The sequence below is a fragment of the Macrobrachium rosenbergii genome, chromosome 13 (genome assembly GCF_040412425.1).
Source record: "Macrobrachium rosenbergii isolate ZJJX-2024 chromosome 13, ASM4041242v1, whole genome shotgun sequence".
Classification (NCBI taxonomy): Eukaryota; Metazoa; Arthropoda; class Malacostraca; order Decapoda; family Palaemonidae; genus Macrobrachium; species Macrobrachium rosenbergii.
This window is the reverse complement of record NC_089753.1, coordinates 34,952,331-34,979,860: the sequence shown is the minus strand read 5'-3', so window position 1 is coordinate 34,979,860 and position 27,530 is coordinate 34,952,331. Positions and strand designations below refer to the sequence as shown.

At 38.5% G+C, this 27,530-nt stretch overlaps 2 protein-coding genes across 6 annotated transcripts in view; both read left to right on the top strand.

Moving 5' to 3' along the window:
- LOC136845170 (GTP-binding protein Di-Ras2) overlaps positions 1 to 5,469 on the top strand; it is a 199,093-nt gene extending 193,624 nt beyond the window's left edge. For all 4 annotated transcript variants that reach the window (XM_067115138.1, XM_067115136.1, XM_067115135.1 and 1 more), the window contains one exon: positions 2,265 to 5,469. In XM_067115138.1, coding sequence (XP_066971239.1) covers positions 2,265 to 2,726 — 462 coding nt within the window. In that variant the 3' untranslated portion in view covers positions 2,727 to 5,469. The remainder of the gene's footprint in view (positions 1 to 2,264) is intronic.
- A 7,799-nt stretch (positions 5,470 to 13,268) lies between these two features.
- The window catches only part of LOC136845168 (cilia- and flagella-associated protein 45-like), a 35,146-nt gene continuing 20,884 nt past the window's right edge, over positions 13,269 to 27,530 (top strand). The window contains exon 1 of one of the 2 annotated variants that reach the window (XM_067115131.1): positions 13,269 to 13,549. In XM_067115131.1, the coding sequence (XP_066971232.1) occupies positions 13,546 to 13,549 (4 nt within the window). In that variant the 5' untranslated portion in view covers positions 13,269 to 13,545. Of the gene's footprint in view, positions 13,550 to 23,640; positions 23,724 to 27,530 lie in introns of those variants that run through there. The other variant, XM_067115132.1, reaches the window with a different exon arrangement.

The window sequence follows — 27,530 nt, the reverse complement described above, 5'->3', positions numbered from 1 at the left end:
CATGCGTAATGTTACAATTCATACACATTACTGTCACTGTTGCGGCTTCGCCATGTTTATATTGTTTATATTCATATTGTAGTAGCTGTTATCGTCCAGTCATATTTCATATATAACAATTCATTCATATTACGGTCCAGTCATGTTTAGTGTAACAACTCATTCACATTACGGTCCAGTCATGTTTAGTGTAACAATTCATGCATATTACGGTCCAGTCATTTGTAAGTGTAACAATTCATTCACATTACGGTCCAGTCATATTTAGTGTAACAATTCATTCATATTACGGTCCAGTCATTTTTAAGTGTAACAATTCATTCATATTACGGTCCAGTCATTTGTAAGTGTAACAATTCATTCAAATTACGGTCCAGTCATATTTAGAGTAACAATTCATTCATATTACGGCCAAGTCATGTTTAATGTAACAGCTTACTCATAATACGGCTAAGTCATTTTTAAGTGTAACAATTCATTCATATTACGGTCCAGTCATGTTTAATGTAGCAATAACACGCGAGCATCACTGCTCCCCAGGGCTTTGTTTCTCGGTAGCAATAACGTTTATATTTTATGCAAAGGCTTTTTCATGCGGGATCGATACTTACGTTGTTGCTCGATTTGGCCGGCGACGCCTCGAGACAGTCGGTAATAAATATTACAGAGAGCTTGGTCTTTCCAGGAGAATATTCCGTTGTGAGAGTAACGTGTCTCAGTGGGGGAAGGCGTTAACAAAGGATATATATATATATATATATATATATATATATATATATATATATATATATATATATATATATATATATATATATATATATATATATATATATATATATATATATATATATATATATATGAATTCTTGGTTTGACGTTTGAAATATATTCTTAATCACATAGAGGATGAAATGGCCGTATTTATCGATTGGAAACTTGAGAACGACTTCAAAAATGTACCTGTCCCAATGTACTCTAGGAGTTTATGTTTTGAATCACCAATTAACAAAAGATACTGACCTATTTATCGACAATGAAATGCGTTAATATACAGGAAGGAATTAAGTTTTTGTTGCCGCTGCTAGAATTTGTTTCGAGCCGCAAAAGCTGGTGAGAAACGATCTGGAACTGTGAGAATAGAATTACGCTGGCAGCCTTACACACTACTCCCTTTCACAGACATACGGCATTGCTTTCCCCCCCTTTTATGTAACGGCAGGGCGTGGTGCATAGAAACTTTTGTTCATAAATGGCATGTACTTTGAGGGAGTACTGGGGAGACGGGAGAGGAGAGGACGGATACCATTGCCAGACCACCCTCCTCCCCTTCCGCATCCCTCCCCTCCCACCCCACCCCGACCCCTATCCCTAAAGTGCTCTCTCTTGCTCCGTTTTCAGAGTGTTTGCTCCTGTGTCGAGCACTGAGGCAAATAAAGCGTAAGTCAATAGAGTTGCAGTTGGAAAGGGGGGGCATACTTTCTTCTGTTTTTTAATTCAATGTCCCTCTCTCGAAGCGGAATGCTGGGGAAGGGGGGGAGTGATGGTTTATGGGAGGGAGGGGGGGGGATGGGACGGATCGTGGATGTGGACTGGAAGACAAAGGCCACGCGCCACTGTTTAATTTCATGAATTACGTAATTTTTTTATGGCATTTTACGTAATATATGGCAACCTTTAGATGGGAACGGGGACCTTTCGCGCTCGGGAGTCTGTTTGTAGATGGATGGCCGGTGAAGTGGATACATGTATATGAACTTTTATTTGGAAGATATGAGACTAGGAGGATTTTTCGTTTGTCTGGGAGAGTATGCCGTTGCTCTTGGTTACAAGACTATCGCACGTCAGTATTTCCTTTGTATGAATTTGAGTAATTAAAACTTTTTTTTTTTTTTGTGATTGAATGCCGGTATTGCATAGGAACTTATTTCTTGTCGTTTATTTACATAATATGAATCACTCGAAGGCCTCTATGGTATTGACTGTCACATTCCTTGTATCCTAGAGTTTGTGTGTTGAATATGCTTTCCTCCCATGATAATATTAATATCTAACTTTATCCTGGTGTAGCCAATTAAGTTTTGCAAGTCGTATAACAACCAAGAGGGAAAGAGAGAGCTAGAGAGCACAATAGCTTTATTGCGAGGGGATTGTTCTGAAAATATTGCTTGAGCAACGAGTTCTGTTTATTAATACATAAGTAATACACTGCTGTTTTCATTTCATTAGTTCTACACATGCACTTTAACACCTTTCCCACTATTGCAGGTGATCAGCTGCAACAAGAACATCTGCACCCTTCAGATAACGGACACGACGGGGTCCCACCAGTTCCCGGCCATGCAGCGGCTCTCCATCAGCAAGGGCCACGCCTTCATCCTCGTCTACTCCATCACCAGCCGCCAGAGTCTGGAGGAGCTCCGCCCCATCTGGGAAGTCATCAGAGAGATCAAAGGCAACGAGCACGAGAACCCCCTCATGCTGGTGGGCAACAAATGCGACGAGAGCGACGCCCGGGAAGTCCAGACTTCGTACGGCGAAGCCCAGGCCAAAGCCTGGAAGTGCAACTTCATGGAGACCTCGGCCAAGACCAACCACAACGTGAAGGAGCTCTTCCAGGAGCTGCTGAACATGGAGAAGAACAGAAATATGTCGCTGCAGCTCGACGGCAAGAAGAACAAGTCCCAAAAGGGTACCAGAAAGATAAAAGAGAAGTGTCTTCTCATGTGAGTGGGAAAGCTGTTGGCCGCCTGCGCGTCCGTGTGTCTGTGTGGTTGCTGTAAGACTTCCTCTGACTGTGATGATCAAATAGTCCTCTTGACGTGAATGCCAAAAAACGTTTGTAACTGGTGCCACGGCCAGCATTCGCCTGTGGCCACTGTGGAACTGAACCCTCTCCTACGTAATGGATGGGGGAGGTAACTGTGGAGCTCACGAAGCGCTTTATCGTACCAAGTGTATGGGAGGCGGATGGTCAGTGATACTGTCTATGTCACACACGATGCAAAGAAAGCGGTCACAAACCTTTGTCTTGTTCACACATACACACAGAGTTCAACGTGTCATAATATTCTCAGCACAATGTTAATGGCAATATCCATGCATAATGTAAGGCTCCTCTGTTGTTGTAACTGGTTCCCGGCTTTGGCGGGCTCTGGTTTCGTTCTGTTGGGGTCCGCTGTCAGTGTTTGGCGGGATCGGGAACAGCTGATGCCTCGCCAACGAACCGGTCACACAATAGAAGACCCCCAAAATGACGTATTTCTGCAAACGGGTCACCCTGGTGGTGATTGTGTGTACCTGTTGGTTTATAAATAGAATTGCTAGTCTTCTTATTCTTTCTTCCACAGGGACCAGAAGATTACTTTGCACAGTTTCCCTGTATGTTATAGGTCTTGTACTGTACAGTATTGTCGACCCTGTATCCTGAAACAGCAAGCGTGTTCTTTTAGCTTCCGTTCGAAGTCCGAGGGTATGAAGCTATTTATTCCATCTCTGTCTGATTCAACAAAGTCTAGTATGATAAAAGATTTAAGATTCTATGTCCGAGTTTAAGGGGAAGCATTTTATTTACTGTTCTTGTAAATGAATTTTTGCATAACGTTTTCCTTTCTCGCATTCCAATGGCAACGATATTTAGCATTCGTGGACATTTTTTTTATCGTATAGATATAAACATAGTTTCCTGTTTTATTAAGGGAGAAGAATCCGTGATAGATATTAGTTGTTTTAGGTCAGAAAGAAAGCTTGCTAAAGCTATAATTCTGAATCCCTCAAGCTTTTCTGTGCACTTCGAGTAGCAGAATGTGATCATTAGACCAATTCCAGCATTCAAACAGTCACATCAGATTCGTTTTATCTGCGTGAGAAACCAAAGAGATGAATACAAAATTTAGGTATTTTGCAGATCGAAATAAATATGAATTACCGTATTTATCATTCACTACGAGGAACTATCGTACAATTCTCAAAGTCTTGTCACCAGAGAATGCTTAAGAAGTTACAAAATCAAAATGTAATCGGCAACTCCATCTATATTCAGGTGCCAATTAGTGGAAAAGACCTTTTGGGGGTTTCCGACTCGTAGAGATCTTTTTTAATATAAGAGTGAGATCTTGTGATTTTTAAACATTTTTGTGAGACCTCGTCTTTTGTATCCATAATCTCATACAGTTAGCCACATAAAATTAAGCATGATTTTTATTTTTAACCAATAAATACCAGTTAGTACAGAACCGTTGGTGAGATAAAAAATAAAATTGGACTTTTGTATGAAAATGAAGTCTTGAGTCACTATGGGAGTTCGTTACCTCGAGTTCTCAACCGTTCAGTGTTTATCAGGGAAACTGTCTACGGGAATAATTTTATCAGTGATTTTGTCAAAATGAAAAACTTTACAAAAAGTAAATTCTCATCCGTTGGTATTAGTATGGACCTGAGAATGTCCACAAAACATAATGAACAATTTGTAGGTCGTGTATACTTTTTGCATTAGGAAAAACATATGTTTCTGTCTGTGGATAAGGTCATGAAATTGTTCTCCATTGGGAAAGATTCGTAAAATACCTATTTCCTGAAGTGGGAATCTAACTCTAGATTAAAAAGATCGTATGCACTTCAATTTATAATTACATTATAATTTTTCGGGACGAGCTTTCAAGGACATCAGGGCTCTAATATCAAATCTTTTCAGAGGCATAATATTATAAGACGTATTACATTGAAAGACTTCATCAAATGTTCTCAAAATTGGCTATCGTGTAGTCGACTTCCGTATGTAAATTCTTAGGCACTTATGGATGCCTTGCACGACATATATATCCATTGCATAATATTACCTTTTAAATACTTCATTTGCAGAGGTTGTGGATAAAGAAGATTGTGTGATTTAAGCAGCCGAATACGAGAGACCCTATTTGTATTTAATCTCTCAATGTTGTGTTGTGTTATCGTGGACGCTACAACAACAAAAAAAAACAACTAAGTATACATATGTAGACATAATATTCCGTAAGGTTTTTTTTATTAGCTTCAGCTGTCAAACTGATGTAGACTGAGGGATAAAATATATATATTTTTTTTTTCTTTTGAGACACATTCCGTGCTTACGTAGAGGACGTAATCATTTAAGATCTGACAAAAATTCTCTCTGCTTTTTATCTTAGATTTGTGATAAAATAGGACCGAGCATGATGTGTGTATGCACGCTTTCTTTATTTGTGTATAATATCTTAACTACTAAGATTCCTCTTTTCAGGAAGAAGTATTATTAAAAAAAAATCTTTTTTGAAAATACGTTGTATTAGAAAACGCGGCGTGTCTGTATGTATCTGTATATACACTCGTATGTATATATAGGTATATACACGGTATGCGCTCGTATATATTTATATATATGGCATTTTGCCATGACAAAAAATCAAACTTGAAGCTCTCCAATCTAAGAAAATAAAACAATATAATAAATAAAAAATTCTCAGAAGTTTGTAAATAGGGTCATTAGCCCGATGACATTTCTCTTCAATAAGAGCAGAGCTCCGATCTCATAGCTGACAGCCCAGTAGAATGCTCCCAAAGAGATGCGGTTCCTTCGACTGTACCCTGTACCTTTGCCCTTGACATTTCAAATCCCTTTTCACCGTCGTCGTATGAAGGGTTAAAAAAAAGCTAATTTGATTCGGTGTTAATGTTTTTTTCTTATATATTAAAAAGTATTGTCATCTAAATTCAGTGTTTTTTGTGTATTAAAAAGTATTTTCATCTAAATTCAGTGACAGTTCCCTTTCGTACAAAATTAACTTCAATTTACACCCGCGGATCCGTTTCAATGATTCTCTTTAAAGCTCGAGGAAGTTCATTTTTTATTCTGGTCTAATTCGTGAACGTGTCAGTATCATTACAATATGATCTAAGTAAAACGTTCATGTCATTGTAACCATTCGCTTAAAATTGATAGAAAAATTTTTTTTCCATCCATACTCGTAAAACCTGAAAAAATTAATGGTTTTTTATGTTTATTTCAAACTGACTCTTCGCATTCCTCTTTGAAGGTGATTAAGCCTTCTCTCGCTCTCGACCTGTGTCGAGGAAGCCACAGAACAGGTCATCTTTAATTAGGTTATTAACAGCCATTATTATATTTGGCTATTATAGGTAGCAGCCCCGGGTCCGATTAAGACAACAGCCAGCCCCCACCCCTCCCCACCCCACCCCTCCTACACACTGCCTTTGTTGGATGTTGTCCAGAAATTATGGAGGATATACAGTTAATTGTGTCTCCCATGGTTCGTCCTATTTCTCACACGCATGCGCGCGCACGAACACACACACACACACACACATATATATATATATATATATATATATATATATATATGTATATATATATATATATATACATATATATATATATATATATATATATATATGTATAAGTTATATATATATACATATATATAAAATATATACACATAAAATCAGTGATAGCAACACTTTTAGGACAGAATTGTCTTTGACTCCTGTAAAAACCTGGTTTGATTTGGACATTCTCCTGTCAATATGGAAGCCTTTACCTTGGGACCCTTTACCGAGCATAATGGATAACAGGGCCTCGAATCGAACATAATCGCGACCAAACGTACGTCCGTTCAAATCAGAAGGTAATTAAGTGGCTGGGCCTTTATTTCCACGTTAATAATTGCTTTGAAATAGGGCAGAAGGGGGTTGGCGCGTTGTCTTCGTACTCGGAATCCCACAAAATCCGTGTTCCGTAAATGTCGAGAAATGAGTAAAATGGTATAGTCCTTTAAAAGCCGAGAGTCTCTGGGCGACATATTCTTCACCGGAAGTCTCTGCGTCTCTTGAATTCCTAGTGTTTAGTTCGCTACCACTGCTGTACTTCTAACCCCGTCATCCACGCATAGATACAGAAGAATTAGAGAAACATCCGAGGCGTTTTAGGATGTAGCAATTCATATTAGCTTCGATTCAGATGTCTGTCATAAATTGCATGTAACTTAGCCTATTTATACTGCCAAATCCTTTGTGACAATTTTATATCAGATGTGAGAGAGCAATTATTTGCAGTTGCATGGCAAGCATGATTATCTGTTCAAGAGTTTCAAAGAAGACCCCAGGCCGGACCTAATCTTCTCGTGTTGATGGATAATCATAACAAGCTTTCTAGAGAAATCAGTCACCAAAATGCATTAGAATATCTCTGTTCAAAGATGCTCGGATGTGGCAACGCGTTGTTCCAGTATCCTTGCTCGTGCCACGATTTGGTTGTGGCAACACTGTTCCAGCATCCTTCTTCTTGCCATAATGCTTGGATGTGACTGCATTGTTTTAGCGTCCTTGCTTTTACCCCTGTTACTGTACTGCACACCCGTGACGGCAGCAGAAGTTCTTCCATAGAGAGAAAATTGGGAGTTGAAACCGTCGCCAAGTTCATGAGGGTGAACTTGTGGAAGCTTTGTCAGACAGGTATTGGATGTGGTCATGTTCCTTGCTTATATAGCTACCAACTCATTTACTGCTAACTTGCAAAAAAGTACTGACGCCAAATAGCATTCCCTTTATCTTTTCAAGTCATTTCATTCGTGAAAAATATTGAATCGTGTTATATTTCACTTGTGTTTTATCAAAATTCAGTTTCGAAACGTAAAAAAAAATGTAATATAAATTGATCTTAAAACTCATCAGTTCAATTTTTATTCGTCAGTTCAGCGGTTGTACATATTTATTTGTGCAGTTTTGGGCAAATTCGCATCACTTTGTTGTTGATATACGTCTGAGGTGAAGTAATAATTTCTTAACACAAAGTAAGTTCCCAAATTCCAAAACAAGTCTCCCAAATTCGTGTTCACTTCAGGTCACATTAGATTTCGGTAGATTTCGGCCTCACAAGCCGAGTATATAAAGGTAATCTCATTGATGCCGATAATAAAGTCCCCTTTAGGAACAAATAGTATGCGATCGGTTAAATTCAGTAAGAATTTACTATTACATAAGAATTCGTTGATATATGCTGACATGACTGTGAAATCTTTGTCTTGATAATTTTACGAAAGAAGATCAGTTTTCTTAAGATATTGGCTAGGATGATGTTTTATATAAGACTGTATTAAAAAATTATGTATTAATTTCTCAGTGCTCTGTTGCTGTAAAACTCCAGACACTATACATATACGAACTTTTCAACTCTATTTTGACTGGACTGTAACTCTGTATATATAATATTGAGTCAAAAAACCTATAAAATATCTTTCTGGTTTTTATATTCGGTCGCCAACTGTCAGATAATTACCTGTCTCACATTTAGTTTTTTCCTGTCATTTGCAAGTGTATTACTCTTGGATGCTGTCCGGCTGTTCAGTTTAGCTGTTATTAAAAAAAAAGGGGGGGGGGCGAAATGCGGTTCACAAGCAAACGGTACGTCATTACATATATCGGTAACTTCTCATGCTACGGCCTGTACCGGCAACATCCGATGTTACAGGCTATACCGGTGACTCCTGATATTGCAGGTTGCCGGCAACATCTGGTGTTGCAGGCTGACCTGACGACTCTGGTGTTGTAGGCTACCGGTAACATTGATGTTGCAGGCTGGCCTGGCGACATCTGGTGTTGCAGGCTGACCTGACGACATCTGATGTTGCAGCCTGCACTGGCAACATCTGATGTTGCATGCTGTCGGTAACATCTGATGTTGCAGGCTGCACTGGAAACATCTGATGTTGCGTGCTGTCGGTAACATCTGATGTTGCAGGCTGACCTGGCAACACCTGATGTTGCAGGCACTCGGCAACATCTGGTGTTGCAGGCTGTACCGGCAACATCTAATGATGCTGCAGCCTGTACCGCCAACATCTGATGTTGCAGGCTGACTTAGCAACATCTGGCGTCGTACCCTGTACTGGGAAGATCCTGGCATTGCAATCTGCACGTGCAACTTCCGATGTAACCTACTGGCAACTTCTGATGGTTGTTCTGCCATCTCCTTCGAGTAACAAGTTATTCGCTGAAGTAATTACAAGCTACATACGCACCTACAAGCAAAGGGGGAAAGGATTCAGGAATTTTCACTTGTTGTTTTCACTCTCAAAAAATTTTTTTTTTTTTTGAAAAATTTTTTTTTTATGAAGAAAAAAATTTTTTGAAGCCGTTTATTCTTACCTGAGTAAATTTTTAAAATCTGATTATTTTTTCTGTCAATTTGTCGTTGATTTTATGGCAAAATCGTATGTGAGAGATTCATCAGAATTTGTCTTTTTTTTTTTTTTTTTTTTTTTTTTTTTTTTTTTCGCTTCTTCAGTTAGATTTTTCCTGTTTGCCAAATAACGACAACGAATAGACACTTACTAAGAAGTCCCTTAATGCTTCCATAAATGAAAGATCTTTTCAAATATATTTTGAGACAAGTTCTTTATGTTTTTCAAGTTCATGATGTAAAAGAAGGCTGATTTAATATATATATATATATATATATATATATATATATATATATATATATATATATATATATATATATATATATATATATATATATATATATATAAATATATACAGTATATATATTTTATATATATAATTATATATACAGCATATATATTTTATATATATATATATATATATATATATAATTTCTAACAAATTTTGAAGAATCTCAGTGTGTCAATGAAAATTGGATTTAGCCTAAGGTTCGTTTATCATTGTATTGTGTTGTATTTCATTGTATTCATCATTCTCTTGATGTATCTTTCTTTGGACCCAAGCACTGTATGAATAATCACCCATTTTTTTTTCTGTCGTCGTCATATTTTTTGTATTTATTTTTATTGACACGTAGCAATATGTTGCAATCTTCTCATCAGGCCTTGATACTCCGAAGCATTGACACTTCTCTACTTTGAGCAAAAAAAGAGGCATAAAAAAAAAGTTTTTGAAATCTTTTCCTCATTTGTAGGATTTCTCGTCGACCTGAGTGACACGTTCTGAACATGTTTCGAGATGATAAAACAGAAAAATTAAATCCTTTTCGTGTGAAAAGTTGTGTAAATAGGCATTTGATGTATAGAACAGCTTTAGATTCGTCATGTTATTTATTCATAGCCGAAGATTGTTTTTTTTCCTCGTCTTTTCTTGATTCTCGATTTTCAGACAAACAAACAAAAACAAAAAAATGGAAAAAATTCGTTTCTTTTCTATCGCCAAAGCTCGGCAAGGTATTATGAATGTATTTTTAAAACCTGAGAGAGCCCTTCGGTAAATCTTCGTTTTCTGTACGAGAAAAAAAAATAAAGACACTCGCCTGTCTCACGGGACGCTGTTCTACAGTCGTTCAAGGCATGCCAAAGTTGGTCTGTAACCACTTTCGAAAGTCTGTGGGCGTAACAAGAGAATGCCTTCTAAAGGTTCTATCGACGATGTCAAAATTCCCGATAGAACGGTGTATACCTTCGTACCACGATCTAAAGGTTCTATCGACGATGTCAAAATTCCTGATAGAATAGCGTCGACTATTTGCCTTGCATTCCGTGAACGTTAAAGATTTGTCATTTTCAGAATCGATGTATATTTCATGACAACAGCAGCATTCTTTGTTCTCCCCCAGAGGTTTTCGTGCAGTGGACATATCTCTTAAACTGTAGCCAAAGTCTGAACGAAGTTTGGCATCGCTCTGTAGAACAGAGTCGCTGTAGAGGGCGCGTGTGTGTGTGTGGCCATTCCGTTGTATTGCTCCGCGTCATTTTTTTTTTATTATTTTATATACATGCTATTATATAACTACATGATAACTGATACGATAAATAATAATAATTATTGTGATGCTAATAACGAACGGATTATTGTTATTAATCAATCCACGTTTTGTACTTCATTTGAAGTCGTAGGGGGGTTTTATGTAAATACTGGAGGTGGAACTTTGGCGTGGATGGGTAAGGGAAGGTCTATGCTGAAGGCTAATATCGAAAACCAAACAATTTTCATCAGATGTAAAACACTGGAAATGAAAGTCTAAAGCTTAATGGATAATTCAGCGTTAATGAAAACATTATTTTATGATATTATACGAGTGTCTGACATTATCTCGTGTGAAATGTTCACAAGAATGTAATAATTTTTTGAAAGCTGAAATTTAACAGTGATGGCAGGGTCTAGTGTTTTTTTATTTGTTAATTTTTAAAGTTGAAAAAAGAAAAGAATAGGAAAAACACCAAATTTTCACTTGATGCAGGGGACACACATTAAAAAAAAAAAATTTTTTTTTTTGTTTCAGAGTCAACTCGAAAACCTGGATCTTTCCTAGATAGTGACCCCCAACGAAGTTCGGGGGTCGTTATCTAAGACTAATATTTCTTTGGAATCATCATCTTTATGTTATTTACAGTCTCTTGTTCATGTTTTTACGGTAATCCCAAACGGGCTTGTATCAAACACGCCGCAAAGGTGGTTACACACCGGGTTAAAACCTTTGGGGGTCACTGTCTAGAAAAGATCCAGAAACCTAGTTTGTCATCATAGTTGGAGACGGACTAAGGTAAAACAGGTCTTTTTTTTCCAGCTAGTTGGTCATTTTGGGATTTTAAAAAAATCATTTTAAAGTTGGGTGCTTCTAAGTATGGAAGAGAGAAGACAGATTATTGTGATGCAAGAATTTTAACATTCTGAAAATGTTTCAAGAGACTTTTTTTTGTAAATTCAGTTTTGAATTTTTTTTCGATGTTATGCCGGAATGTTTAGACCTTCCCTTATGTCGCCTCGCTTTCATTATTAATTTTTTTTCCTCACCTCAACGACAGAGGAATAAAAAAGATATAGTGAAAGAGAGCGCGCGCAAGAGAGAGAAAGATTGGGGGCTTGGTCGGTTGGAATTTCTAATTCACAAATCTTATATGAATATTTCTGGTATACAATATCTTCAACATCAAAATAAATACACAGTAAAAGATTGACCTTGTTTTTCTATCCTCTCGCCAGTGAATTGAATAGAATTTTAGGCCAAAGGCCAAGCACTGGGACCAATGAGGTCATTCAGCGCTGAAACGGAAATTTACAGCAAAAGGTTCGAAAGGTGTAACAGGAGGAAAACCTCAAAGCAGTTGCACTATGAATCAACTGTTAAGAGAGGGTGGAGCGTAAGATGGAAGAAAGAGAATATGAACGGAGGTACAGTAAAAAAGGAACGAAAGGGGTTGCAGCTAGGGGCCGAAGGCACGCTGCAAAGAACCTTGAGTAACTCCTACAGTGCACCACATGAGGTGCACTGACGGCATTATCCTCCTACGGGGCCTCTCGCCAATGAATTTTCTTTTAAATCCAGTATGAAACAAAAAAAATAAATAAATAAAACAAGATCCAAGTCTCAAAAGAAGCAATAGGATTGTTTATGCTTTGTTGATGCGATCTTGGAGTAAGGAAATGTTCAGACCTGGATGCCTGCTTAAATAATAAAAGTGGGTTTCAGCGTTCGCGCTAACGAGTGAGATATAAAAACAAGTAAAGCGTTATATACTCCAAGTTAAGTATATCTTAGTTTAATCAGACCACTGAACTGATTAACAGCTCTCCTAAGGCTGGCCCGAAGGATTAGTTTTATTTTACGTGGCTAAGAACCAACTGGTTACCTAGCAACGGGACCTACAGCTTATTGTGGAATCCGAACCACATTATGACGAGAAATGAATTTCTATCACCAGAAACAAATTCCTCTAATTCTTCATTGGCCGGTAGGAGAGTCGAACGCTGGGCCAACAGCGTTGTACTCCAGGTAAGCCTCATCTTGTTGATGTCTGCTGAAAAATATGTAGATGAAATTTCCAACACGAATTGTTTATTAGATAAATGACTAGACTGGACAACTTGTCAACTCTTATAGGTAGTACTGAAATCAATCAAAAATAAGGACATGCTATATGGAAGGATTCTGATTTAAATGAACAGGCTTCCCATCACTGACTTTAGCCTAAGGCAGCAGCCCCGATATGAAGAAGGAAGTTGAATATGTTGGTAAGTTGAACAACGGGCAACATGAATAGCGCATAAGATACAGTGCTGTTATTAATATGAAAGTTGGACTAACCTTATAGAGTCGGGTAACGTTCAAGACGACAAAAACATCTTGCTCATCAGAAATGTGCGAATTCCTTCCTAACCTTGGAATGTTAACGGTTGAGAGCTAGTGGTATCTGGCAATGAGTAGAGAAGATTCGTTTCCATGTTGTGGTGTCCTTGATAATTTTCATTTCTCTCGCAGTTTGCGTTTGTGTGTCTTACCGTATGTGTGTGAGAGTTGGTTACTTGTATATATAAGAAACTTCACGGAGTCTGACTTTCAGTGGAAAAATTTGCAGAATCGAACAAACTCCAGTAAAATGGAGGAAAAGGCCGTGGAGAAACTAGGCACGAGTGTAGTGAATGGAGTTGAAAAGGAAACCTGTTTGACGTGGTGTGTAAATGAATTCCTGTTTTGATGCTGACCAGAACATTGTTCATGACAATGAGAAGCTACTACCATCGTAAACGACCACCGGAATAGCATGTGAATATGAGTAAGTATGGTACCATCATCCTGGCCGAAGTGGGCGGAGTCTGATGAGTACAGTCTAGATGTGAATCTGTCAACGCCGATTTCTGGCTTTCACCTTTCTCTTGATATTGCTAGGCCGTCATATTTTTGGTTTTAGCGGTACACTCGCCAAGTTTAACAACTCCTGTAGTGGGCACGAGGCATTGTGAACACAATGCTTTCAACATAAAAGTAATAAATGATTTGTAGCAAGGTCACTGAATTATGCAAAGAACGCCCATGCCCAAGGATAGTTAAGTCTGAAGACTCAAGTGAAAAATGGAAGAATGATGTATATAATGATGCCACCTGAACAGCTAATTCGAGGCATCAAAGAAACAGGAGCTTGGGTACTACAATTCGATGCATACAAGGGACCATGAACTCACATGACATTAGAGTTCCAACATGGTTGAAGATGAGGTAAGTGAGACAGCTTCCTGGCAAAACTTTAGTTATTTCGTTATATTTTAAGTTAATTTTGAGAGTTTAAGAAAATAGCTTAATAAGCCTTGATTACAGTAAGTCTAGTCCTAGACCTAAGTATTGTGCGTTCAGTAGGAAGAGAGCACCAGACCATAACTTCAGGAAAAATTGCCGTAAATATATATACATATATATAATTAGTGTGTGTATTATACATGTGGTCGTCATTGCTATGCGTCATTTATATGCAGTTACAACCACTACCTGTGGTTGTGCATACAGCATATCACGTACTAGTCTGTTGTATAGTTCCTTGTGGCGTAGCTGTTTTGTCGAAGCGATTACTGCAAAGGCTTATCTTATCGTAATACTAATGTAGTTAACTTCGTTGAGGTTGAAGCTTGACTAGTGATCGGATCAGACCCTTCACCGGAATAGTGTATGGGTAACTTCGACTGTAACCAAACGGGAAATTTATCGAAGTCGAAACAGATGGTCGTAACGTGTATAGGGGTGGCCGGTAATAGTCGCAGGAAAAAGTCAATTTTGGCTGGGAAAAAAAAAACAGGGAAAAAAGTCACATTAATTTATGGTGGCCTGTAATAAAGTCACAGGGGAAAAATTCACAGTATTTCTTAGGGGTCATTATGATATCGACAGTCTTTTGTTTGTTTATACGGAAATACCCAACGGGCTTGTACTAAACACGCCGCAAAGGTGGCTACATAAAACCTTGGGGGGTCACTATATAAGAAAGATTGTGACACTTTTTACTGGGTTCGTATGTGGGTGGGGGAGTAGGGTGGGGCTAAGGATTGTAATGGCTCTTCGGATCAATATGGACAAAAGCACGATTTGGCGTGGATTTCATGGCTTAAGTGGATGCTTTGATCATGGATATCGGAAGGATTACTATGTGTATCGAAAGGATTTGTGTAGATACGAGTGTCGTCGATTGCAAGATCGTATAAATATTGAGGGGATTGAACGAACTATGCGAAATAGTCTTTAAGCCAACAGAGGAGTCTTTTCATAGTGATTACTAGGTCAAACATTATTCCCTAATATACCCTAGTAAAAAATGCACGTTTTCAATAATCGATTAAATCCTGTTCCCATTGTTGAGTTGCATTAGAGTAGCAGAACGTTATCCTTCATAGTTGACATTATAGTTGACATTATTCCTCATCATACTTTCATATAATAATGAGTAGAAGTCTGTTGTGAAACTCGTCTTTAGCGTTAGTAAGTTACGTCAGCCCTGTCGCCACCACAGATGCTCGTAGGGCTGCAATCCCACCACATTTCAGTAAGGAATGCGAAACTAAGCAAGGTATTTGTTTGATGTTTAGTATTTTATGGAGAAACTCAGTATGAAATCCATTGGAATAGTAGAGATTTATACCACAGTATTGCATAATTTATGAAATATCTCGCCACGTAAATTGATTAGAGGGTGCTACTGTCATAGGCCGATATTAATGAAATTAACTGATACAACTTTCCCGGTCGGGATTTGCTGGTTCCGAGCATTATGGGTAAAATGGCTGACGTATTTTCAACGTATTTTTATTTTGTTTTCATCAGGAAATGTGGGTAGTTGAATAATACTAAAATCTGATTGGTTCTTGTGTTTTGAGTTTCACCAATTAAGTGGTATTCTGCAATTAAGGAGTTGCTCATAAAAACCACCAGCTTCAGGTTTGATAAAGTCATGGCTCCCTAGGAATTTCCCCGGGTTAGCCTAGCTCGGCATTACTGCAAAATATCACACAATTTTTTTTTTTAAGTTCTGGCTTTCATTTTCGTAGCAAATGAGAAGCTTTAAAGGTAATGGACCCACCTTATACCCTACATTTATGGAGACCACAGTTGGAAACCGATTTTTTGGTTGGGGAAAAATAAAAAAAAATTGAAATGCAGGAATGTATTCTAACGTCCCTGTGGTAGCCTACTTCTGAAAGTTCTGATTCAGATTAACGTAAAGTTTATTGATCGATTTCAACGGGCGAATATATCCCAGTATTTCACTCTTTGTGCCCCCTCCCCAAAAAGCAGCCCCGGTTTCCCACCGTGGTCTCTTAGTTATAAGATGCAGGCCTAAACGTGGTCCCGGTATCTCAAAAACTACTAATTTGCTACCAAATTGAATGTCAAAAACGTTCATAACACACACTGAAAAAACGGGAAAATAATATTTTCACTCTGGAATAAGTTTTGGACCCTTTCAGATAGTTAATTTTGGAATTGATTCAAGTTTTTAGATAACTGGTACTTAAAAAAAATCCATGAGTTCACCGTACCTTTTAGAAATATCGCTTTGTGTAGCATCAGAAATTCGTGTGCCCGTTTGCTGAGGATGTCATATTTCCACAGAATGTTAAGCTGGATGTAAATTTTATATTATGTACCTAGTCGGTGGTTTTTCATTAGGATAAGTTGAACTTTTCATCCTGGGGGATTGGACTTGGGAGATGGCAGGATCTCTTAATAACTGTTGAGAGAGTTTTGGTAAATATTTGTGGATGGCTTAGAAAGTAATTTTCTGGCAATGTAAAGTGCTTTTTTTTTTTTTTTTTTTTACTAGCGAGAGTTGGGCGTCTCATTCTTGGTAATTGAGGTGCCTTCCTACAGTTTATTGGGTTTTTACTGCTATTTGAAGATATTTTTTTATACCACTGTTCTGTAATCGATGGACGAGAATGATTCAAATCATTCTGAGATATCGTATCAGAGAATTATCGAGTCCTGAGGAGAGCATTGTAGTTGGCATGTTAAAGGGTGTTACCAATTTTTCATTGACATAACTCTCTTGATTATGTCAAGTCTTTTGTTATCTTTGAACTGAATTAAGTTAATAAGTATCAGTTTCTGTCTGTTTTGAGTTAACATTCAAGTGAAAACAAAAGTTGAGTCTAGTGGTACAGTTAAACGTTTATGAAAAGCTGTTACAGGCGTCTGAGAAGCCTCCAGACATTCTGCGAAGGAGTTCGTGCTCTAGGCCGAGTATCTCTGCCGTCAGGATTTGAGACATGACACGGCAAAGGTCTCTTCAGTGTTTCGACGATTACTTGGGTAACCGTTTCCTTGGAAACATCTGCGTGGTACGTTGTGATTCCCGGTTATTTTTAGCGGAGAGACGGTATGTCCTCCTTCTTGCACCTTCTCACACCCAAGGTCTCGCTCGCACCTATGAATAACAGAAAGACTGCTCCGGCTGCTTGCTGGCTTCTCTTTCTTTGTTACCCTGTTAAGCTGTTCCGAATGCTTTGCTATTTTGGCTTCAAGAGTATAGTGATCTAATATCCCCCCCCCACCCCTCTCAAACCACTTACAAGTGTATTGCCGTGGAGAGCCCCAGTTTCCAAAATTATATGGTGACAGTTTAAGATGTGTAAAGATACGGATTCTTAGTCTGGGGTCAGCTGTTAGGGCAAGGTATTTGTAAATCCTCTCTCTCTCTCTCTCTCTCTCTCTCTCTCTCTCTCTCTCTCTCTCTCTCTCTCTCTCTCTCTCTCTCTGTGAATTTGTTCCTTTTAATCTGACGAAAATAATCATAGAAGTAGTTGGCAGCTTGATGATGATTGGCTTTGTATAGAATGTCCAAATAGCACCATTATATCGTAAATAATTACTCGGCGATCCCAGAAATGTTATATCTTTTAATATAGCATGTCCAAATAGCACCATTATATTGTAAATAATTACTTGGCGATCCCTGAAATGTTACATCTCTTAATAATGCTACCGAGTTGAGAAACTATAAAAAAAAAGTGTATGCAAGTCGAATAGTAAATAGCACAGTCGCCCAAGTCAACTCCTTGAAATGGCTTCTGATACTGTTGCATACAGACGTTTTTATATTTTGTCCAGACATTTTTGAGGCAAATTGGAACAGACCATCCGCTAATTAAAAGAGACATGTAATTATCAACATTTTCTAGAGACTAGAATTAAACATGGAATTTACAAAAACTACTAGCCTATCTGAAACTTTATGGGGAGGTGAGACCGACGACCACAAACATCTTATGGCAGACATCTTCGTGTCAGTTAGTCTCCTGGTGTTTGGGGCATTTCAAAAATAACAAGTACATGGAAGTATCACTCAAATTTGCATGCATCTTATAATTTGTAACATATATGTTCATATCTTTACAATTTCAGTATCGTTACCGTAGGATTTTGAATAAAAATGAATTCTTAGGTCTGTTCCTTTTGGTTTTAACAACATGGCAACAGTTACTTCCACTTGGAAAGAATGGACAAAAAGGACTCTCAGTATCTTCCACTGTTTAACAAAAATACAAATTAGCCAAAAGAATAGTACGTAATTTTAGTTGCAGAATTACAAATAAATTCTGAAAACAAAATTTTCCTGTATTGACTTTGATGGGACAAAAAAAGATTCAGTATTTTGGGTGGTTATTACGTTAGGCCTAGCTTACCATTCTCTGGTCATATCCAGGGAAAACAAACTTCCCTTGTAAACAATAGGATCATAAATGCGATATATATATATATATATATATATATATATATATATACATATATATATATATATATATATAATTAATTTGATTTTATGCTGAGTATTACTTGGCAGAATCGCACATAAGTGCTGCTGCTGAGGAAAGCAGATGCCGGAATATGACAGAAACTGCCCTACCCGTGATAGCACGGGACGTCAATCCAGCAATAAGAAAAAATAAGTAAAACTGGAAACAAGGTATATAAATATTAAGCGAGGAATGGAAATATGTAGAAAACATAAAGCAAAATAACAATGACCTGAAAAGGCAGGACATCGTCAGCTAGAAGGGATGGGGCGAACTTAACTGAATGGGGGCTCACCCAAAACCAAACCGGCATTACTGTTGTCTGTGCCATTTAATACCTACCCCGAACGTTTCACACGTTGTAATTTTTAGTCATTTCAAGTTGTAAGGAAAGTGTAGTCTTTAATAAATGCTGATAATTTACAAGATTTTTTTTATTTAGTGTTGTGTGCTTTATTCCAATGTAATTGAAATGTATGGAAAATACATTAAAACGTCTGCATTAACTAGTTCGTATCAGAAGCCTATTTCAAGACGTTACTTTTGGACTTGGGAGCACATTTCTTCATAATCTCCCAGCTCGGCTGCGCTATCATCATATAAATTACATAAATATGTTAACATATATTTGAAGGAGAAGTTTCTCTTATTTAATAAGCTCTCAATCGGATCACCAAGCCACAGTATGGGATACAACGACGCTATTCGGACAAGTCACACGCAATCAATCATCATAATGCTGCCGACTACTGCAAAGTGCATTTTCGCCAGACTGAAAGAATTAGAGTAGTGTCCGTTGGTGATCTGTGGTGATGGGGGTGAAGCAGCTGGAAAAGTGGAGGGGGGAGGGCCAGAAACAAAGCAAGCCTTTCATGACGGCAGTGATTCGCCAGGCGGTAATTTAGTTGTCGAGTCATGCTCGTGCGTTGGTACTATAATGGACCTCTAAAATTGCCGGAGGACAATTTTCTTGATTGCGGGCCACAGATGGCGTATTTTCCTTCAGAGGTTTGCGCAGGTCACTGTTACGGGTGTCTGGACTCTGGAGTTACTTTTTAGTGCAATATTTTGTTGATAAAAAATGAAACTGGCGGGGATTGTGCGAAGACGTGTCTGTATGTGAAGTAGGCCTACATTCAACACGAAGAAAGATGGTATATTATCCCGTCCGTTTGTAGTAGCGCCATCAACAAGAAGGGATGATGTTTCTAAGGAAATGATGTTGACGTAACAAGTCATGCACTGGGCTGTTTGGCCCATGTAGTACCTCCACCGAATAATTAAACACACTCTTGGATAGGTGCAGCGCATGCGTGAACTCGGTAGTTCAATTTACTAAGGTTAATAGAAGCTTCTTTCCTGAAAGGTTGTATAATGTGACCAAATGGGAAACATTCAAACCTCAGTGTCTGAATAAAATTACTTTCCCTAGAAATTAAAGAAAGCCTTGTCAAGGTGATAAAGGCCTAAGGGGTTCATGAAATCTAGACTCTCAAACATGTGGAATGAAAATCATTGTTGTATACCCGGGAACTCATTTCTGATCTAAGTTTTTTGCAACGTCAGATAACACAGAGCGTGTCAAAGATATAAGCATAGGCTCAGATGTGATATAACACTGTATATACGCTCATAATTATTGTAGTATGGTGTTACCAATTAAGTTTATTTTTCAGTTTGTGCGTTATACCAAATCGGTACTGAAGTTGCATTTTTAACAGGAGTTGAACCTCATTCCCCAGTGCTTACAGTATTATTATTACATTTATCGCCAGTTTTCGGGCAGTTAAGAATACCAGGTTGTAAGCGCACATTGTATTATACTGTGTGTGTATATGTATATGTATATATATATATATATATATATATATATATATATATATATATATATCATTTATCCATTTATTCACTCCGCGAAATATATCCTTGATTAGTCGAGAGAGAGAGAGAGGTGGGGGGTTAGTTGGACGGACGTGTTAGACTTGTGCTCTTGCATATTGAGCGAGCCAAATATATCGTTTTCTATTTCTTGGGAATCGCTTGTTTTGTTTTGCAGATGGAAAAACACCGGCAGAAAATAAGAGTTATCAGTGACACTTTAAAAGATGGCCGGCAAGAGGGGAACAGCACTTGTGTATCGCCCGCCAGTCCAACAGAGAAAAAGATAAGGATCGGATAGGATGCGAATGTGATGAGTGGTGTCATAAAAAGCGTGTTCCCTTAGACGTCATGAATGATGATAACACCAGGAGAATGAAGTGAACCCTGCCCTAATTGTTTTGACTGAGCCTGTCGTATATCCGTTTGTGACAATATAAAGATGCGCAGAGCGAAGTTCTTTCGATGAGGGAGTGAATCGAGATGTGAGATAAAAGGATTGCAGTGTTGCCACATTTTCTGAGAAGAAAAAATTGCTGAACTTCAGCGTATGAAGGGAGAGAGAAGATGTTGACAATGAATTTTGACTATGAAATACTAATGAAGATAAACTGCTGCAAATATTTCTACTAAGAATGTTAGACTCGTCTGTACTGTCTGCGTTGCACTAGCTGTTTGTCAAAACTGGAATAATGCATGAAATGTGTGTCATGATTCACCAGTCAACCAAAACTGGATGTCCAAAATATTGAAAAGATTTTCTGCTTACTTGCAGCTAGGGCTTTGAGTCAAAAGACTATAGCTATAGATTATTTCAAGCTATATGAGTCTCGTTGCGCTTCAGATGTTGATTTTAGACTAACCCTTCAGATTTGAAGCCACAAGATTGTACAATATTTTCCCCCTTGGATATCAGTATTAAAAATATAAGGTCTTTCAAGATAAAATAAATATATTTTCTGAGTTATGGTAGTAGATTTGACAATTAATATGGAGTACGACGTACTATATTAATTATCAATGCGTCTTCGGTCGAGTGTGAAGGGCAGCGATTGACTACTGTAACTAACTCCTAACCCACCCCTAAAGGAAGATGAATTCATTTAGTTGTTGAAGAGCTTTTATAAATATTGTTGCGTCAATACCCAGTTTTTCTGAGGGTATTTTTTTGTCTATGTAATGTTAATCATAAAGCGAATTTTGAGACTTGGGTCAGAATGCTAGAGTACTTGGCTTAAAATTGAAGTTACTGACTGGTTTCTCGGCCGGATTATTATTAGAACAATCGGGGAGCGGCATGGATCTCTCTCTCTCTCTCTCTCTCTCTCTCTCTCTCTCTCTCTCTCTCTCTCTCTCTCTCTCTCTCTCTCCCCGGTACAAAGGTTTCTAGAAATAATGTTTAAAGTCACTCGTATTCCCAAACTCTTGTTTTGAAATATAAAAATGCACTTTCATTTATTAGCTGGTCTCTTATTTCTCTTTGGGTGGAGCTGAACTGCTTCATATGATGTCGGTTCAGGGAAGCAGAAGAATTTGATTATCATTCTTTCATAAGTAAAAGGAAGGGAGTAAGCTAACCATTCTTCCCTGTTATTTATAGTACCCTGTTTCTATGAAGTCCGTACCGTACTTGTATGATGGTAGATTCTGTTTACCGACATCATTATCAGCGTTAGTCTGAAACATCACAAATCCTCCGGGTTTCGCAGGAGTCTCTTTTATCCGGCTTACGAAGTCGACCGAGAGTTGCCAAGTATAGTATATTATTAATAGATTACCAGGCACTGGAGCGAGTGAAATAGCTTCTATTTTTGGGCGAATAAGAACGAACGACGTTATAACTGAGATGCTAAAGGAGATTGCAGCGAGTGTTCGGAATATTCAGCCATCGCCTTCCACGAGCTAACAGGGAATGCAGTCGTCATGAAACAGGCTTCGGCAAACAGTTTAGACCGAGAGCCATTGATCTTGATTTTAGACTGACGACACAAAGATAGGCTTACTAACAGGGAATGGTAACAAAATATTAACATTGTTTAATATTGAGGACAGCTATGTCCCTCCTCCCGTAGGGGGGTAGTGCCATCAGTGCACCTCATGCGGTGCACCGTAGGCATTACTTAAGGTTCTTTGCATGGTCCCTTCGGCCCCTAGCTGCAACCCCTTTCGTTCCTTTTACTGTACCTCCTTTCATATCATCTTTCTTCCATCTTGCTTTCCACTCATTCCTAACAATTGATTCGTAGTGTAACTGCTTTAAGGTTTTCCTCCTGTTACACCTTTCAAACCTTTTATACTGTCAATTTCCGTTGCATCGCTGAATGACCTTATAGGCCTAAATTCTATATTCAATTCAGTTCAACTAAGCCTTCCGATATAGGACGCAACAAGAAGCAGATAGCATATTTAGTCTCGCTGAACCATACAATCGATCAGACTGTTTGGCTGACTTGCCAATCAGTAACGGCAGTTTAAATGACCGTAACCTACCTTACCACCTGCACGCCTAAGTCGAACGTTCCCCATGAACTGATTTTTTTTCCACTTGCTCGAGTTAATCAGGTAAACGAAATCTGTGCTGCCGGAGTTTATAAGCGTTGATTACAATAGGAGAATTATGTGGGAATAGGAGTAATACATTAATATATATACATAAGAATACAATTATATATATATAAATATGTATAAAATGTGTATCTGTATATGAATGTGTATGCATATGTACACGTATACGAGGATAAAAAAGCCCTATAAACACACTGTATTAGCGTTGCAATCATATATTTATGAAATATTGTTGCAACGTGTATATATTTTTATGGGCCTTTTTTATCTTCATAGTGTACTGTTGGATTACATTAAGTTGCCGTGTATAAAATTCTGTCACTCGCAGTGAAATCGAATAGAAAAACCTTAATCTCTTCAATTTTATGGTTTTCCATCTCGTCGGTGTCCAAGGGATCAAAGCAAACCTTTATATAGACCACGCCTAATGGGAATATGGTTGCCATGGTAACCACGACGCTCTCTGTCGGGTTAATCGCTGAGTTCGAATGCATGACTTGGCCGTACATTCGTTTTGCGAAATGTTTTTTAGTACGTGCATGACTGTATTGTCTAAATTATAGGTGAAGGCAACGGTAATTGTTATTATGGTTTTCAAAATAACGTTGTCTGGCAAATAAGACTAGTTAATATGCAAACGCAAGTCCATGGCCACATCCGAGCGAAGGCGTTCGGACAGTGCGTGTGTATTTGTGTTCCTCAGTTGGGAAAGCTCATCCATTCGCTAAGGTAAGGTCTTATCAGCTATTAATAAATGGTAAAACATTCACTAGATTTTGTACCTCTTCAGTCGTATCTACTGACAGAGCCCGCGGTGGCTACTGTCTATACGATAGGTAAGATATTTGTGTGCAAAAGTCCTTTAGAATTGACAGAACAAGAAGTCTGGACTTTCGTGTTTGTTTGTTTTTCGGTTCTATCCTTTATTAGAGAAAATAATAATGATTCTAGATCAAATAACACGAGCTTCTCTTATGTATGAATGGAAGAAGTAGAGATAAAATTTGAAAAGTTTATTGAAAGCGAGCAGAGACCGAAAGGAGTTTAAATTTTCACGTCCCTGGTCGATCACATAGTACTACTGACCAAACCAATGCTCGCTTCATCCATCGTCGTTCTGATAGTTTCCGGTTTCTTCTTATTTAGCAAGAGTGGAGAGAAGGGCAGTTAGGGGATCCCATCTAAACGGAGGGGGGGGTGGATAGTATGAGGGCTGTGTAGATGGGAGATTTGGAAGGGAAAGTTGAGGGATATTTGAGTATACAGATGAGATGCAGGTAGAGCAAACCCATTTCCGTTGTTGAGAAAAGAGCCAGTGAGCCCACCCTAATTTAAATTGAAAAGGGACGTCATGTTGGGCAGTGGTGCGTACAGGAAAGGTAAAGGGTTGGGTAGACTCTTAGGCTGATTTTCATTCTATTTCATTTTATTTTTTAGGAAAACCTGTCAGCGAAAATGTACTCGCAACCTTTAGAGATCAGGATGCAAGGAGAAGTTATTGTAAGTTAAAGAAGTAGATTCACGGGATTGTAGGAACAGACAGGACGAACTAATGAATGCCGTTGCTATCGTGAAGGACTTTTGAAGTGTAAACTGTGTAATTCTAAAATGGTAACAGCTGGAAAGGCAGTGGAAGGAAGTATAAAAACAGTGTATAAAGGTAAAATTTACTCGCGCTTGTGTCAGAGAGAGAGAGAGAGAGAGAGAGAGAGAGAGAGAGAGAGAGAGAGAGAGAGAGAGCAGCACCACTAAGGAACAAGACATGACTTCTAAGGCGTGTGTGTGTGTGGCGAAAAGGTTGAGAAGGACAGATTTCTTACGTAAGAGGCGAGCACATTCCATTTCTAACTCGATTTAAAATTTCATAGCAAGGCACCTACGGTATTTGCAAAGCTCATTTTAGATTCCATTCCCGCGAAACCTGACGTTGTCCCTCTGGGCCCCAACGCTGCTCTTGCTGCTGACGGCTTCTTCATTTTCATGATCTTTGGGAAAGTCTAGACGTTTGCTTTTACTGCTGTGATCTCACCATAGGCCTAGACCTGTTTCGCTAATGTGAAATTACCTTTATGAAGTAATGTTTTGTCATTTTGACTACTTGATTTGCTTGCTCGTCGCCGTGAGAGACAACTATCATTTAATTACGTTATTTAAATTGACAATTTGCTTAAATTTGAAAAATAAAACTGGACTCAAAATCATCCAAAACTGACATTTGAATACCAGAGTAAGCGAAGCATTGCATCAGGAAATCAGAAATAAAAACAGCGCCGTGTGACAACATGGAACTGTTCTATACAACGGTCATTATATTGTAGTCTAGGAGAAGTCATGCCTATAAATACGATAAATCTGGTAAGTACGTGAATGAGGTCAACTCGACCTGAGAGGAATATAATAAGCAGTACTTTTAATAAGGACTCTTAAAGCTATATTTTGAAAGCGGAAACAGTTGGTGCAGGCGTTGGGAAGGAAAAGTTAGTGAAGTGTGAAAATAACGAGTATGAAGTTAAAATTAGGTTTGTGCGTGGGTGTGTGTGTGTTCGAGAGAGAGAGAGGGGGGGGAGGGTAAATAAAAAAAACTGTTAGCTAAACTGAGGGCATAAAAGTAGCTTTATGTTGGTAGATTGAAATAGACAAAATTAGACAAATAGAATGATACTAATTTTTAAACAGGCACAATAGTGAACTATATTTGTTGAGCGAGTTACTGATTTTTCAGCAGCCACTCAGAATAGAGAACTGTTTATTTGCTGAGAGAGAGAGAGAGAGAGAGAGAGAGAGAGAGAGAGAGAGAGAGAGAGAGAGAGAGAGAGAGAGAGAGAGAGAGAGAGACTTAAAAATATGTTAAACAAACAAAGAAACGGAAATAAAGGAAAAGAATTGTAGTCGGCCTAAAGAAACAAACCCACACGGAAACCGTTTTTCTTTAATAAAAGGTAGCCCAACAGCGCCCTTCCCAAGTTACGCTGAGAAAACAGACATTCTGAGAATAGAAGAATGGACTCCTTTCTCTCTCTCTCTCTCTCTCTCTCTCTCTCTCTCTGCTGACTATTCTATAGAATCGGGAAGTGAACGGTTGTAAGGAGGACGACAATGGCGATACTCTCGAGAATAGGTCTGAAGAATCGTGTTTCAGTCCATCAGCTCGAGATCAGCATCAGGGGGTGGGGGTCTTTCCTAGATAGTGACCCCCCCAGGGTTTTAACCCGTTATCCACCTTTGCGGCGTGTTTAGTACAAGCCCGTTGGAGATGATCGTAAAAACATAAACAAAAGACTGTAAATATCATAAAATATTAGTCTAGATAACAACCCCCAACCAATATTATTCCTAGATAACGACCCCAATATATATTAGTCCTAGATAACGATCCTCAAGAAATATTAGTCCTAGATGATGACCCTTAAGAAATATTAGTCCTAGATAATGACCCCCAACAAATATTATTCCTAGATAACGACCCCCAATATATATTAGTCCTAGATAACGACCCCCAAGAAATATTAGTCCTAGATAACGACCCCCAAGAAATATTAGTCCTAGATAACAACCCCCCCCCAGAAATATTAGTCCTAGATAACGACCCCAAGAAATATTAGTCCTGGAAAATAACTCCCAAGAAATATTAGTCCTGGAGAATGACCCCCAAGAAATATTAGTCCCACATAACGACCCCCAAAAACCCCTGGGGGTCACTAACTAGGAAAGATCCGAGGGTGGATTTGAGGGGAAGAGTCGTTCTTGTGTCTTGAGTGCTTGCACATATATCACTGGATATGATGAAACCCTTGTGCAGTAACTTCCGCATGTCATTAGGCACTTCTTAAACCTACATACGCTGCACCACTCACTTCTGTCTTGTACGCTTTCTCATCTATATTGGATATTATGGCCCTTGCACTTCAGCACTTCTTTCACATCACAACTTAAGAAATATGCAGTACTTTTAATACCGGTGGCCATGATATACGCTGTACAGAAAACTCGATTGCGCCGAAGAAACTTCGGTGCGTTTTTTTACTTGTTTTAGCTCTCCTTTCATCTTCCATCTTCTGTTCTCACACATATGAAATCTTCCTCGTTGGTGTCTCATTTCCAAGAACATGTCACATATTCTTCTTTGGTAACCACATTTTTTTCAAGAAGTTTTTTCAGAACCCGTGGCCATAAGACACTTTCTCATCAACTTGAGGCATATCATACCTGCCAACTGTTCAATCTCTGTCTCAATTAAACACAAACGCACTCTCATCTTTTCTGTTCCTGAGCCTTGAACACCTACTGCATCACATATTTTTTTTCTTTTGCCGTACAAAATTTTACCCCCGCAGGCAATGGACTATACCACGTTTGTACCCATTTAATTCCTCCCTGTAAACCTGAGAACCCTCCTCAGTGTTCCTGACACTGTGAGTCTACTCCCTACCTTGCTTTGCATTTGTCAGCCACTCAAGGCTGAGCGGCATTGCTCTTCAAGTAAAAGGCCATGGCTCTCAGGACTGTGAAGAGCAGTGCCGCTTACCCTTGAGTGGC